Here is a 14,893-nt window from a genome sequence, read left to right on the forward strand (position 1 = left end):
TAGGTATGGTCGGCAGGCTGAGGGCGCTGGGAGGCAGACTGGTGGCGTGTAGGGTGACGCCGTGTGCTTCCTGCTGGGTCCTGTTCTGGTCGGTTCATTCTGTCACGATTAGGGTTTTTGAAGGAGAGGAAGGCAAGGCAAAAACGTAGAGGACCCAGATGCAGGGAAGCAGAGAGGCAAGGCAGGAGTGGAGTAACATTAAAACAAAAAAGCCAAACTCGGATCAAGGAGGTTACGCTAAATCAACAAAAGTCAAAATATCTAAATTAAAAAGTTACAAAGAAATACAAGGGAACAAAGAAAACAGGAAACAAGACATGACTAGTGATATAACTTGACGACTTTGACATGCGACACTGACAATGAACCGACAAGAACTGAAATAAACTAGCGAACTAAATACAAACAAATTGACGAGACCACGAGGAACACCTGGACAACACATGAGTGGCTGGAGGGAGCTCACTGGTCGACACAAGTTAGGTTGACGAGAACAGGTGGACACAATAACCAAATGAGCAGACGACATGAACAACATGGGACACAGGAAACCATGCAACAAAACTAAATATAATCTAAATTAGAACACAGACCATGACAAGTAGTGAGGGTTGGGTCTTTTACATGGAGGCAACCAATCAGAGGTAAGGGCAATGTCTTAGCCAAATATGGACAAAGCGGATACAAAACTGGGTCAAACAGAAATAGCTGGACACTTGTATGACAAAACCAAGGTAGTTTTTTAAAAATGAAATTGACACTTAATACTAAGTCCATGTTAGAGTTTCAGTCTATGTAGCTCTAAATAGTCAAAATATAGGACCTTGAAATTGAAAACTAAATTGAAAAAAAATTGTTTCTGCTGCTCCTTCCTTTAGCCAAGATGAATCGGGGTATGATGCTTTTGGGAGCTCTGGAGACGAACAGGATAAGGAAGAAGAGGATCCTAACAAAACACCGAAAGTGAGTGGCTGTTGAAAATTTACTATACAGTGGCGCTTTGAATCAGAATCATCTTTATTTGCCAAGTATGTCCAAAAAACACACAATGAATTTGTCTCCGGTAGTTTGAGCCGCTCTAGTACGACAACAGACAGTAAATTGACAGAGAACACTTTGAGACATAAAGACATTGACAAAAAAAAACAGTCACTGAGCAGTAAAGGGTTGCTAGTTATCTGGTAATGCCGGTACATTATTATAATTTTTTTTGACAATTGTGCAAAAAGATGCAGAGTCCTCTAGTACTTAGACTTAACTGACTTACATGGGGGAGGGGTCATCCGTTAAAGCCGTTTGTCCGTTAATTTGAAGTGTACTCGACGAGCGGCCAAGGACACAACAGCAGCTATTCCCAGAAATACGGTTACCATTCTCTGTCTGTTGATTGCAGCAGTCATAGCTGTGGTGCCAGGACACAACAGCAGCCAATTCTGGAACTAACATACTTTGTCCGTTTAAAAGCGGCGTTTTGAGTTCCAACTGGACACTACCATTCTGTCCTATATATCTGAAATCCGTTATATCTGTGTCCGTTAAATCGAGGTTCCACTGTATGGGTCGGAGAGAGGAGGGCCACTTTCATGGCTTTAACATTTGCCACCTGTGAGATCAATAGCTACAATTAAGGTTCTTTATAGCTTAAAGATGAGGAGAAACTCGGGAGAAAGGAAGAGGATCAGGCAGAGCACCTAATGAGGGAGAAAGAAAAGAGAATGCTTCTGTATTCGGAGAAATTAAGGAGAGAGGAAGACGAGGAGGCAAAGAAATTAATCCATGAGAAGGAGAAAAGAATACAGTTTCGCCAGGAAGCACTGAGAAAGAAGGAAGAGAAGGAGATGAAGTTGGAAAGGGAGATGGAGGCTCGATCAAAGAGGGAAAAAGAGTTGAGTACACTCTTCTGCCAGGAGGAAGTGATGAGAGAGAAAGAAGGACGAGCAGAACAGTTAAATAGGGAAAAGGAGATGAGAATGTGTCACCACCAGGACCAATTGAGCAAAAAGGAAGAGAAGGAAATTAAGCAATTAAGGAATGAGAAGGAAATACTACTTTGGCCACAAAAGGAGGAGATAAGGAGAGAGGAAGAGAAGGAGGCACTGAAATTAATGAGAGACAAGGAGACAATAATATGGCACCATCAGAAAGCACTGAGAAAGAAGGAAGAGGAGGAGATGGAGTTATTAGAAATTGAGATGAAGACAAGAATAGATCTCCACAAGGAGAAACTCAATACGGATTTTGATCGATTAAAGAGTGAAAAAGATTTGGGCACATGCTTCTACCCTGAGAAGCTGATGAAAAAGAAAGAGGAGGAAGCGGAGCAGCTAAAGAGGATAAGGGAGATGGAAATGCAGAGGAATTATCAGCAGATACGAATTTCTCAACAAAAGGAGGAGCTGATGAAAGAGGAAAAGGAGGAGGTTGCACGATTGAAGAGGCAGAAAGTGACAAGAATATGTCAATGCAAAGTAGAATTGAGGCGAGAGGAAGAAGAAGAAGCAGAGCAATTGAAGCGGGCAAAGAAGATGAGACTTCATCTCTGGAGGGAAGAACTGAGGAAAGGGGAGGATGAGGAAGTGGAATGGTTAAAGAGGGAAATGGACATGAGAAAACGTCTGCTTCTGGATGAATTTCATAGAGCTCAAAAGGAGGCAGAGCAGTCAATGAGGGCAAAGCAGATGAGAATGCAATTCTGCCTGGAAGAGCTCAGGAAAGAGGAAGAGGAGGAGGCAGAGCAGTTGAAGAGGGACAAGGCTATAAGAGTGTGCCAACAAAAGGAGGAGCTGATGAAAGATGAGGAGGAGGAGATAGCGCAATTGAAGAAGGATACTGAGAGAAGAATCTGTCGCTACCTCCAAGAGCTGAGGAGAGAGGAAAAGGAGGAAGTGGAGCAATTGAAGCAAAAGAAGGAGATGAGACTACAGCGCCAACTAGAGGAGCTCCACAGAGAGGAGGAGGAGGCGGCGGAGATTTTGAAGAGGGAGAAGGATGTTAGATTTGATCTCTGCCAGGAACAACAGATGAGAGAAGAGGAGGAAGAGGAGGAAGAGTTGAAAAAATACATTGACACTAGAAAATTTCTCCTTGAGGAGGAGCTTCGCTCGGAGGAAAATGAGCCAATAAAGAGGGAAAGGGCGATGAGAACACATTCACACAAACAAGAGGAACGCAAAATAAATGAAGAGGAAGAGGAGCAATCAGAGAGAGAGCGAAGAACACAGCTGAACCATGAGGAATTCAGGAGAGAAGAAGATGAGAATGGGCAATTAATGAAGGAAAAGGATTTAAGAAATGCTCTCTCCCTGGACGAACTGAGCAGAAAGGCGCAGGAGCTAGCATGTTTAAGGAGGGGCAAGGAGATGAGAATTAGGCTTTATCAGAATGGGCTGAGAAGAGAGGAAAAGGGTGAGATTGAACTGATGACAAGAATGTGTCTTCACCTTAGAAGAGCAGAAGAAAAAGAAGTGGAGCAGTTACAGAGGGAAAGACAGACAAAAATGCGTGTTTACCAAGAGGAACTGACAAGACAAGAAGTGAATGAATTGGACAAATTAAGGAGGGAAAGGGCAAAGAGCGCTCATCAGCTCCTGAAGGGACTGCAGGAAGAGGAAAGGGAACAATTGAAGAGGGAAAATGCCATGGGAAGAAATCTCCAAGAGTTGAGCAGTGAGGAAAAGGAGCGATTAAAGGAGGAGCTGATGAGAGAAGAGGATAAGGCAGAGGAATTGAATAGCGGTAGAACGGAGCGTAACACAGGTGAAGAAGTGGAAGGGCGGTTTACGAGGGAAATGTCGACAAAAACAACACTCTGTGAAGAAGAACTGACAAGTGAGGTTGAGGAGGTAGAGTGCTTAAAGAGGGAGATGATGAGAATGTTTTTCCGCCAGGAGGTCCCTAGGAGAGAAGACGAGGAGGCAGAAAAATTGGAGCGAGGGAAGACAAAAACATGGCTCCGTCCGGGGCATAGCATAGAAGAAGAAATAAAAGGATCGTTTTTAAGAGAAATAGAGACACAAACAATGCTCAATAAAAAAGAACAGACGAATGAGGAAGAGAAGAATGAGACAATGAGCATGTCGCTCTGCCAGGTGGGACTAACAAATGAAGAAGAGGAGCCACTGAAAATGGACAAGATAAAATTTCCGCCCCAGGAGAAGCTGGCGGGAGAGCAAAAGGACGAGGAAGGACTGGAGAAGGAGAAGGAAGTAAAATCAAAACCCCAACAGGAAGGGTCAAGCAGAGAGTATGAGACTGAGTGGCTGAAAAACGAAAGGGCGAGCATAGTCTATTTGAAAAAAGACGTAATTAGGATTGCAGAAGAGCAGGAGAAGAAGAGACTATATAATTGCCAGGAGGAGCTGAGGACAGAGGAAGAGGAGGAAGGTGAAGCTTTAAAGAGTGAGAAGGAAAAGATGGCATATTGCCAACAAGTAGAATTGAAAAATGGCAAAGAGGAGGAGATGGTACAATTAAATAGGGACACGGAGCAGTTAAGGAAAGAGAAACTCGATGAGACACAGTTGGTAAAGAAAGATTATGCATTTTCATTAGGAACTGGGGGAAATGGAAGAGCAGGTCCCAAAGTGAAAGATCGAACATGTCTCCGACTGGAAGAGCTTCGAAAGGAGGATGAGGAGCAGCAAGAGCATTTGAACATCGAAAAGGATAAAAAAGCACAACTCCGCCAGGAGAATCCTAGGAGCAGGGAGGAAAAGGTAGAAGGGTTAATGAGGGAAAATGAAACTAATTTCCAATGCGAACTAAGTAGAGAAGTAGATGAAGAAGAAGAGGAGGTGGATTTTTTAAAGAGACAAAAGTGGAGAAGAATTTGCCTTTGCATTGAAGAACTGAAAAGAAAGGAAGAAGAAGAAGTGGAGCAGTTACAGAGAGAAAAAGAGAGAAGAATGCACATTTATGAGGAGGAACTCAGAAGAGATGAAGAAATTGAGGCAGAGCATTTAAAGAGTGAAAAGGAGCAGAGAATACGTCTCCTCCAGGAAGAGCTGAGAGTAGAGGAAGAGGAAGAGGCAGAGCAGTTAAAAAGGGACAATGAGAAGCGAATGAGTATCCTGCATGAGAAGTTGCAGAAAGAGGAAGAGGATGAGCGATTGAAGTGGGAAAATGAGAGGAGAACATTGCTCCACCAGGAGGAACAGAGTAAACATGAAGAGGAGGAGCAGTTTAAGAGGGTTGAGGAGAAAAGAAGGAGTCTCTACCTAGAGGAACTGAGGAAAGAGGAAAATGAGACAGCAGAGCGTTTCGAGAGGGAAAAGGAGCAGAGAACACACCTTCACCAGGAAGAGCTGTGGAGAGAGGAAAAAGCTGAGGTGGAACAACTAAGGAAGGAAAAAGACAAGACCATCGATAACCTCCAGGAGAATCTTATGAGAGAAGAGGAGGAGGAGTTTAATAGGGAGAAGGAAAGGAGAATACATTTACTCCCGGAAATGCTGAGGAAAGAGGAAGAAGAGGTTGAGCAGTTAAAAAGAGAGAAGGAGAAGAGAATGCAATACTGCCAAGAGGAATTGAGGAGAGAGGAAGACGAAGAAACAGAACAGTTAAAGATAGAAAAGGAAAATAGAATGAGCCATCTCCAGGATGAGCTGAAGCGAGAGACAGAGGAATTGATTGACAAATTGAAGGCTGAGAAGCAAAAGAGAATGCGTCTCCGACAAATAGACCTGTGGAGAGAAGAGGAGGAGAGGAAACTGAAGACTGAGTATAAGGAAAGGCTGAGGTAGGATAATGATTTATTTATTTAACCTTGATTTATCCATGTAATGCAATCATCTACTGATGACATAAAACACGTGTCCTAGTTTTAATCAGGACTACAAAATGTCTCTAAAGAACAAGTAAACGCCTTACAGTTATCGGACAACATTTCCCAGATTTATAGTTGACAAACCTCTATCAAAAACCTCTAGGTGAGAAAGAGAAGTTTTCAAATCCATGTTGTAATCCATATTATATAATTTTCTATGCTTCTGCCAAATGTTATGTACATTGGTCGATTTTTTTGGACCCGCCACTGACCAGGTAGCTTGTGATGCTATCTGACCCAACATGATGGTTCATATGTTCCGTCACTTGCAACGCTAACTTCATGAATTTTATCAACTACAAATGCCTATTAATACAGTATATATTTATTTCCATGTATTTTAACAATTTATGGAGTGTTTCTTCAATCTGGACTCTTAATTTTTTTTTATGCATATTTGCGTGCCAAATGAAACCAACTACACATCACTTGACTGCCATCTGCAAGCTGTTTGGCTCTTGAACATTCTTATGTAAACTTGGGCCCTTGGCTTTTTTATAATTAAAGTTCATCAGTTCGTCATACCATACCACTGTATTTTTCTCCTTTTTTGGTTTAAAGAGATGCCAAACCTTCATCCTACTGTCCCACTGTTTACAGCAGTGTGTTATAGCGGTTGTCCCTGGTTCCCAGCCATGGTTATGAAAACTAGATATGCCGGCACGCCGTAGCAGCCTGGCTAACCGACTTGCCTATGTGGCGGCCATGTTGGAGAGGTCAACGACATGGTCCCGGCTAACGTGGGTGCGTCGGCAAATAATGTCCGTGTGGAAAACATGGACGGTGGCGCAAACATGATTCCGGCGGCGTTTCAAATCAAAAACCTATTTTTGTAGTTGACCTAACTGCGTTAATGTACTTTTTTTTGCCCTACTGTACTTTGTGTTTTGGGATTGGTTGTAGATACTGTTGCAATACTGTTTATTACTTGTTTTTGTTTTTAACTCTGGTCATAATGGAATGTGAGCTCCCCTGACCATGTCTGTAGAATGCAGTGCATTTGCAGGGGCACCATTTTCAAAGCTTGCCGTGTCTCTTCTATTGGTTGTCATTATGACGTTTTAACATTAGAACTCGTTCTCAGTGTCTAATTAATACTCTATATCTATCACCTCCTGAGGGCTTTACGGCAGTGTCTTCTGGCCAGGAGGAGAAAGGAGGAGACCTTGATGAACAACATGTTCGAGCAGAAGGAGAAATTAAAAGAATCTGTCCGGATGGAGAGGGAGGATGACCAGCAATTTAAACTCAGGTTTGACACACAATTTCACACAAACACAAAACAGTGCAAAGGGACATTGCTGCGGAAAGGGTGAGAAAATTGATGATGATTCTCAAGGCCCTTGACGAGTGTTGACCAATGCATGTTGCATCTCTCAACCACTTTCAAACAAAAAGTGGACCACAACTGCCACAACAGCCGCAGCTGGATTGGGGAGCCCTTTCTGAAAACCTGTTGCTCCCTAACACTGGTACCTGGTCGGCCGAGTTGTTGAACGTTTCGGCCTGCTCCCGCTTCCCGCCCCGCTCCAGTGACAGACAGCGTCACAGCTCAAATGTTTGATTGACAGCTAGTTGACAAATAATCCTTTCATCTCCAGAAGTAGTGGGAACATGTCAAATTTGCGCTGGTGTGTGTGTGCGTGCGTGCGCATGTGGGTTAGGCAGGACCGTGAAGCTGCCCTAAGAGCACTTTGCCTTGCACTTGAAGAACGGGAAGCTGACCATGATAGGCTGACGGCTCAAAGGAGACAATTCTTTGAGTGCCTTAAGGCCGAGTCAGAAGAGGAGCCACATACACTGAGAACAAGACTCCAGCAAGGCAGGGGGGAGAACCTGAAGTTTTTGACACCAGAGGTAACTGTTGATTACTTTTGTGTCTTTGTGTTACAAACATGTCCCATGGGGTATTGCCTACTTATCCACCTACGTAGCTACATTGCGGTGCCAGTCAAATATAAATTTGCTTATCGCCATTTTAATCGAGACTATCGATGAATCCTTTAGCCTAGTTATCTTTGAAATGATATTGACATTTACACTAGGATCAGAGGTGAGTAGAGTAGTCAATTATTGTACTCAATAAGAGTACTGTTACTTAAAAATAATATGACTCAAGTAAAAGTAAAAAATAGCCCTCCAAAAATGTGTGCGCGTGGATTGGTGCAAACAGGGCCCAATGCGGAAGTGGCAATCAAAGTCTGAGAATAGATCACTCATACAATAATTGATGAATAAAAGTAGTGAGGGGTGTGTACATCATTGGAAATGAGTAAAAGTACCGCTTATTCTTAACATAAATATTCAAGTAAAATGCATTCAAACTACTCTGACAAGTACAATTTAACCAAAATGTTACTTCAGTAAATGTAACGGAGTAAATGTAACACGTTACTACTCAGGTTGGGCATTGTTAGAATTTGAGCGATTCCGGTCCCGATTCCAGGTCCTTATTTCAATTCCGGTTCCAAACTATTCTCGATTCCGATTCTTTTAGGAGGCTGGGTCAAAAACGTTTGCATGGTTTAAATAAAGTGTGTCCAAATTATGAACATCCATTTTCTTAGCAGCCCACAGCATAGACTAAAATGAACATTTGACTCAGGGTTCTTTATAACCAGTATCAATATCAAACCTACGAACTAAAAGGCAATGTGTGTGGAACTAACCCAATTGACTTCATATGCGTTAATGTTTCAGCTAAAAGATAAATATAGCATTTAAAATCATTATTTGGGACTGTTTTATCACATCAAATTGTTTATATGTGAGCAGCACGGTGGTAGACTGGTTAGCACATCTGCCTCACAGTTCTGAGGACCGTAGTTCAAATCCCGGCCTCGCATTTGTGGAGTTTGCATGTTCTCTCCATGCCTGCGTGGGTTTTCTCTGGGTACTGCGGTTTCCTCCCACTTCCCCAAAACATGCATGGTAGGTTAATTGAATGTGAATGTGAGTGCAAATGGTTGTTCGTTTATATGTGCCCTGGGATTGGCTAGCAACCAGTTCAGTGTGTACCGCCGGAATATAAACCTAGTAGGGCTCTGAGATCGAGAGACTCAGAGAAATTGGAATAAGTTGCCAACAGAAGTGACGTCAGCCCCAAGTGTGCATGTTTTTAAGTCCAGGTTAAAAGCTGTTCTTTTTCCCATGCTTTTTAGAGCATTTCCACTTTTAAATTATATTTCTTGCACTGTACGCTGTTTTAATTGTATTTTTTTTTCTTTTGTTTTCTTTTTGTTTTAAATGTTTACAAGCTGTTTTGTCTTTGTTTTAAAATGCTTTTAATCATGTAAAGCACATTGAGTTACCTTGTGTATGAAATGCGCGATATAAATACATTTGCTTTGCTTTCTTTGCTTAAGCTTTTTTTTTCTGTCATCGGCTCTTGGGTTGGTTTGAAGACTAAAACAAACGCGAAAAACCATCAGTGCAAAAGTGCAACCAACCGTTTACTTTGTTAGCTGTCTCAATGTTGGCATAGACTTATTTTATTGTTTCACTCACCCAATTGAGTGAGAGCTGACTTAACTGAAGCTCCACGCGGTGTAGGCTGATGCTTGGAGCGCGTCAGACGCTACACATCGTGAAAGCCTCCTTTGCACAGTATAATCTTATTCCAAGTGTTGCACTGTGGCGACTGGTCATTTATTTTAACAACGTTAAGACACACTTTTGTCCGCCACCGCCGCCGTTGGGCACAAGCATGTCTTAGTGCACATTCTTCTTCGTTGGTTTTCGTCACTTCTTCGTTGGTTTTCGCCACTTCTTCTTTGTCGGCGGACTAGGCATCGAAACTAGGAACCGAAATGCTTTTAATTTGAGCGATTCCGGGAGAAGCGGAACGTTAGTCCCGGTTCCAATCGGTTCTCGATTCTCGATGCCTAACCCTAGTTACTACACACCTCTGGATATTAATTTGGTACATTTCCATTTCCCCACCTCTGACTAGGGTAAGCCAAACTTTGTCTATTTCTTGAGTGAACATGTGTCTCAGCAGGCACGAGAGAAAACTTTGGATTCTGGCTTCTACAGCACCTTTCACCCACTGAATGGGGCAGGTAATATTGTTCTTTTTAAAAACTTATTGACTACGCAAAATAATGAGTATTAAGTACTGTATCCTTTTTCATATCTTATCCACAGCTCTAGAGTCTCAACATGAGATATTTGGTGCTTTCAGACCAACTCCTCAGAGGTTGAACACCACACATTTCTCAACCTTCAGTCCGACGCTCGGAGCACCTCATTCCACGACTACCACCGCTGCCTATACCACCATGCATCCCTCATTGAGTACTCCAGACCCACTGTTCTGTCATCCAAGAACAACAGTAACTGTGGATCCATTCGCCACCACATCTATGAAAGAAAACTACCTAGCGAATACTACTCCTGGGTACTGTGATCAGCTGAGCCTAAATAAATTCAACGAGATCACGGTTTATCGTTTTCAAAGACAAAACGCACAGCCGATTCCTTCTGCACACATGTGAATACATTATATCCATCCATGAAAAATTTTTTATGCAGTATATACATTTTCTTCTTAAACTCTCTTTGTCCCTGTTGAATATCAGTCTGGTGCATAGTTCAACCTAAATCAGAGGTTCAAGAACCAGTGAGAACCTCTTCAGCACACCATGGCCTACATTGTTAAAAATCAAGAACTTTTTTTTTTCCCTCTTTTAGTCACCATTTACTAACAACAGCCCTCAAATGGCCAAAGATAAACAAACTCATTCACACAATCTTTTGTTGAGTTAATGACCTCTGACATCACTAGGTACTAAACCAGCACGACCACTGTAGAGAGCATTTCTTACACAGGTTATATATATACACAGTATATTGGTCATTTTATGTTATTTGATCAATAATGGTAAAGACATGACCCACTGGATTTCCTTTTGAAAATGAATTTATTCAACTGATGAGTATTTCAGTTATTCCCAGTTGCTATCCAACTAAAGTTAAAAACATTTCTAAGGAAACAAAATATTTTAAAATAATGTTTTTCAAACTTTTAATGCCAAAATGTCTTGACCGTTAAGTGTTTCATGATTTCCAACATGTTTTCTGAAGATTCGAATTACATTGTTGGATATATAGGATTTTCTCATATTCCTTAATATGCCTTTTCCATGTAAACTAACACAAATGAATCTTCGTGTCTTCAGAGTTCCTTTTTGGTTCTTTTACAAATGGTCCTTGTTTTTCAATCAAGCTGTCTTTACCGTTAATGCCACGAGAGAGAGCCTCATTGTGTTGCAATACACCAGAAGGATCTGGGGGCTGAAGCCAGGGTAAGGCAGCCATTTTGCATTCACACAAAAGCAGACAGCAAAATAATAGTTATTTTTGAGATACGTATGAATTTTTGAAAGTGTCAGAATTATTGCATGTCTTTATCGTTATTAAAAATGTGTAAAGACAATGTAATGGATTGAATATTTAGGATCATTTATTCACTTGAATTTGTAGAGTTTGAAGGGCAACACGTAAACTGTGCAACTTGTGTTTTTTATGAAGCTGTTTATGTCTTAACCATTTTGCACTTTTGTCTATACCATTGTGCAACAAGTGTATTTCAGTGGGCTACCACCATTTTCTGTCAATGGGGTTCTATTAACAAAGCTGTGGCAGAATTTCATTCATGATAAGTTCTTACATTCTAAAGGATGGGTGTTCTTTAAATCGATGTATTTCTCGTTTGTATAGCCAAGTTACACTATTACTTTGTCAGTTGTTCAAAGTATAATGTTATAGTTTTAACACCAATCGATAAACATGAGCCTATAGGTTTACTGCTGATTTTGTTTTATTAGTGAATAAAGCTGTATAAATAAGAGCTGTCATTGTTCATAATTTGTCCCATACAAGTTTAAGAAATCTTGTTGTTTGCCTCACAGTTCTGAGGACCCGGGTTGAAATCCTGCCTCGCCTGTGTCGAGTTTGCATGTTCTGCCCCATGCCTGTATGGGTTTTCTCCCACATCCCAACAACATGCGTGGTAGGTTAATTGAAGACTCTAAATTGCCCACAGGTGTGAATGTGAGTGTGAATGGTTGTTTATTTGTGCCAATCTAAATTGCCCATAGGTGGGAGTGTGAATGGCTGGCAACTCCACACATGGCTTGGGCTCTGGTACCAGTCCTCTTGAGAGGGTTTGGACCCTCTTCCACTCTGGAGTTGCCCACAGTGAGAGGCGCCGAGCGGGTATACTTATTGCCCCCCCGGCAACGCACAGGCGCCGAGCGGGTATACTTATTGCCCCCCCGGCTCGGCGCCTGTGCGTTGGGGTTCACCCCGGTGGACAAGAGGGTAGCCTCCCTCCGCCTTCGAGTGGGAAGATGAGTCCTGATTGTTGTTTGTGCATATGCACCATACAGCAGTTCAGAGTACCCGCCCTTTTTGGAGTCCTCGGAGGGGGTGCTGGAGAGCGCTCCCGCTGGGGACTCCATTGTTCTGCTTTGGGACTTCAATGCTCATGTGGGCAATGATAGTGAGACCTGGAAGGGCGTGATTGGGAGGAACGGCCTCCTGATCTCAAACCGAGTGGTGTTCTGTTATTGGACTTCTGTGCTCATCACGGATTGTCCATAACGAACACCATGTTCAAGCTTAATGGTGTCCACACGTGTACTTGGCACCAGGACACCTGATGTCCCAGTTTGATGATCGACTTTGTGTTTTTGTCATCGGACTTGCGGCCGCATGTCTTGGACACTCGGGTGAAGAGAGGAGCAGAGCTGTTAACTGATCACCACCTGGTGATGAGTTGGCTCCGAAGGTGGTGGATCTTCCACCACCTTCGGAGCCACTTGGAAGACCTCCTCAATTCCACCGACACGCCTTCCCATGAAGAAGCAGAGTCTGGGGTCTCTGAGGCAGGCTCTCCTTTCTCTGGGGTTGAGGTCACCGAGGTGGGTGTGTTCCAACTACAGGGGGATCACACTCCTCGGCCTCCCTGGTGAGGTCTATTCAGGGGTGCTGGAGAGGAGGGTCCATCGGGAAGTCGAATCTCAGATTCAGGAGGCGTAGTGTGGTTTTCATCCTGGCTGTGAAACAGTGGACCAGCTCTTCACCCTCGGCAGGGTCCTCGAGGGTGCATGGGAGTTCGCCCAACCAGTCTATATGTGTTTTCTGGACTTGGAGGTGTTCGACTATGTCCCTTGGGGAGTCCCTGTGGGGGGCTCTTCGAGAGTCTGGGGTACCGAACCCCCTGATACGGGCTGTTCGGTCCCTGTACGACCGGTGTCAGAGTTTGGTCCGCATTGCCGGCAGTAAGTCGGACTCGTTTACGATTGGAGTTGGACTCCGCCAAGGCTGCCCTTTGTCACCGATTCTGTTCATAACTTGGACAGAATTTCAAGGCGTAGAGGGGGTGCGGTTTGGTGGCCTCAGTATTGCATCTCTGCTTTTTGCAGATGATGTGGTTCTCTTGGCTTCATCAAGCTGTGATCTCCAACTCTCACTGGAGCGGTTCAAGTGGAGAGTGTGAAGTGGATGGGATGAAAATCAGCACCTCCAAAATCTTGAGACCATGGTCCTCAGTCGGAACAGGGTGGAGTGCCGTCACCAGGTCGGGGATGAGAGCCAGCCCCAAGTGGAGGAATTCAAGTAGCTTGGGGTCTTGCTCCCCAGTGAGGAAAGAGTGGAATGGGAGATCGACAGGCAGATCCGTGCAGCGTCGTCAGTGATGCGGACTTTGTATCAGTCCGTTGTGGTGAAGAAGGAGTTTAGCCGAAAGGCGAAGCTCTCAATTTACCGGTCGATCTACGTGCCTACCCTCATCTATGGTCACAAGCTATGGGTTGCGACTGAATGAACAAGATCCTGGATCCAAGCGGCCGAAATGAGTTCCTTCCGCAGCGTGTCGGGCTCACCCTTAGAGATAGGGTGCGAAGCTCGGTCATCCGCGAGGGGCTCAGAGTAGAGCCGCTGCTCCTCCGCATTGAGAGGAGCCAGATGAGGTGGCTGGGGCATCTGATTCGGATGCCTCCCGGACGCCTCCCTGGTGAGGTGTTCCGGGCACGGAGACCCGGGGACGCCCCATTACGCGCTGCAAAGACTATGTCTCCCGGCTGGCCTGGCAACGCCTCGGGATGCCCCCCGGAAGAGCTGGTTGAAGTGGCTGGGGAAAGGGAAGTCTGGGCTTTCCTGCTAAAGCGACTGCCCCCGCGACCGGACCTCGTATAAGTGGGGGAAATATATCCATCCATCCATTTACTTCACCGCTTATCCTCACTAGGGTCCCGGGCTGCCGGAGCCTATCCCAGCTATGTTCGGGCGAGAGGCGGGGTACATCCTGAACCGGTCGCCAGCCACATATAAACAAACAATCATTCGCGCTCACATTCATACCTACGGGCAATTTAGAGTTTCCATTTAACCTACCATGCATGTTTTTGGGATGTGGGAGGAAATATAAAATATAATATAAAATTCACTTTTTGAATTGAACTACTGAAATGAAGTTTTCCGTGATTATTTTAATTTAGGAATGTACTTTCCCTAACAAATGACGCCAGAGAGCAACGAGATGAATTAAGATAAACGCGCGCTGAGTGCGTCGGCCACAGTGTCAAAAAACCTTTGCCTTTCACGTCGCGCCACCCCACTCATGACATACGAACATTTGCGCTGGCGCCTTGGTGACGAAATTCCTTTTAATATCAAAGCTACGTTTCCAGAAACGGCTCCCGAGTGTCATATGGCCATTTTGCCTGGAACGGATTCAGCGGCAGAATCTTGCGAGACAACTTGTGTCTGCTGCAGTCATGGATGGCACGGAGGTTCTCGAGGGACTCCACGGTGACAAATTTGAGTTCTCTGAAAAAGGTACACGGTATAAAGGTGTATTTTCTCTAAAACTGACGTCTTTCTGATTACATCTTGTCATGGAGGCTTTATGCTTGATTTGGGCTACTAAGACGTAGCAAATGTTATTACCCAGTTCTATTGACAATTATGCTAATACACTCAGGCTACTAAAGTAACAGAGGTGGCAAAATAAATACATTTGTGCTCAAAAAGACTGGTAAACGTAGAGGTGCGGACTCAACT

At 43.9% G+C, this 14,893-nt stretch overlaps 2 protein-coding genes across 5 annotated transcripts in view; both read left to right on the top strand.

Moving 5' to 3' along the window:
* The first annotated feature begins 1,694 nt into the window (after positions 1–1,694).
* On the top strand, positions 1,695–11,592 carry LOC133405309 (trichohyalin-like). The gene is made up of 5 exons (XM_061682163.1): positions 1,695–5,737; positions 6,945–7,076; positions 7,489–7,681; positions 9,822–9,885; positions 9,971–11,592. The coding sequence occupies exons 1-5, from the start codon at positions 1,695–1,697 to the stop codon at positions 10,318–10,320; spliced, it is 4,782 nt and encodes a 1,593-aa protein (XP_061538147.1). The 3' UTR covers positions 10,321–11,592.
* Positions 11,593–14,548: 2,956 nt separating this feature from the next.
* The window catches only part of LOC133404934 (trichohyalin-like), a 42,945-nt gene continuing 42,600 nt past the window's right edge, over positions 14,549–14,893 (top strand). For all 4 annotated transcript variants that reach the window (XM_061681466.1, XM_061681467.1, XM_061681468.1 and 1 more), the window contains exon 1: positions 14,549–14,668. In XM_061681466.1, coding sequence (XP_061537450.1) covers positions 14,608–14,668 — 61 coding nt within the window. In that variant the 5' untranslated portion in view covers positions 14,549–14,607. The remainder of the gene's footprint in view (positions 14,669–14,893) is intronic.

The sequence above is a fragment of the Phycodurus eques genome, chromosome 7 (assembly GCF_024500275.1).
Source record: "Phycodurus eques isolate BA_2022a chromosome 7, UOR_Pequ_1.1, whole genome shotgun sequence".
NCBI classification, from domain to species: Eukaryota; Metazoa; Chordata; class Actinopteri; order Syngnathiformes; family Syngnathidae; genus Phycodurus; species Phycodurus eques.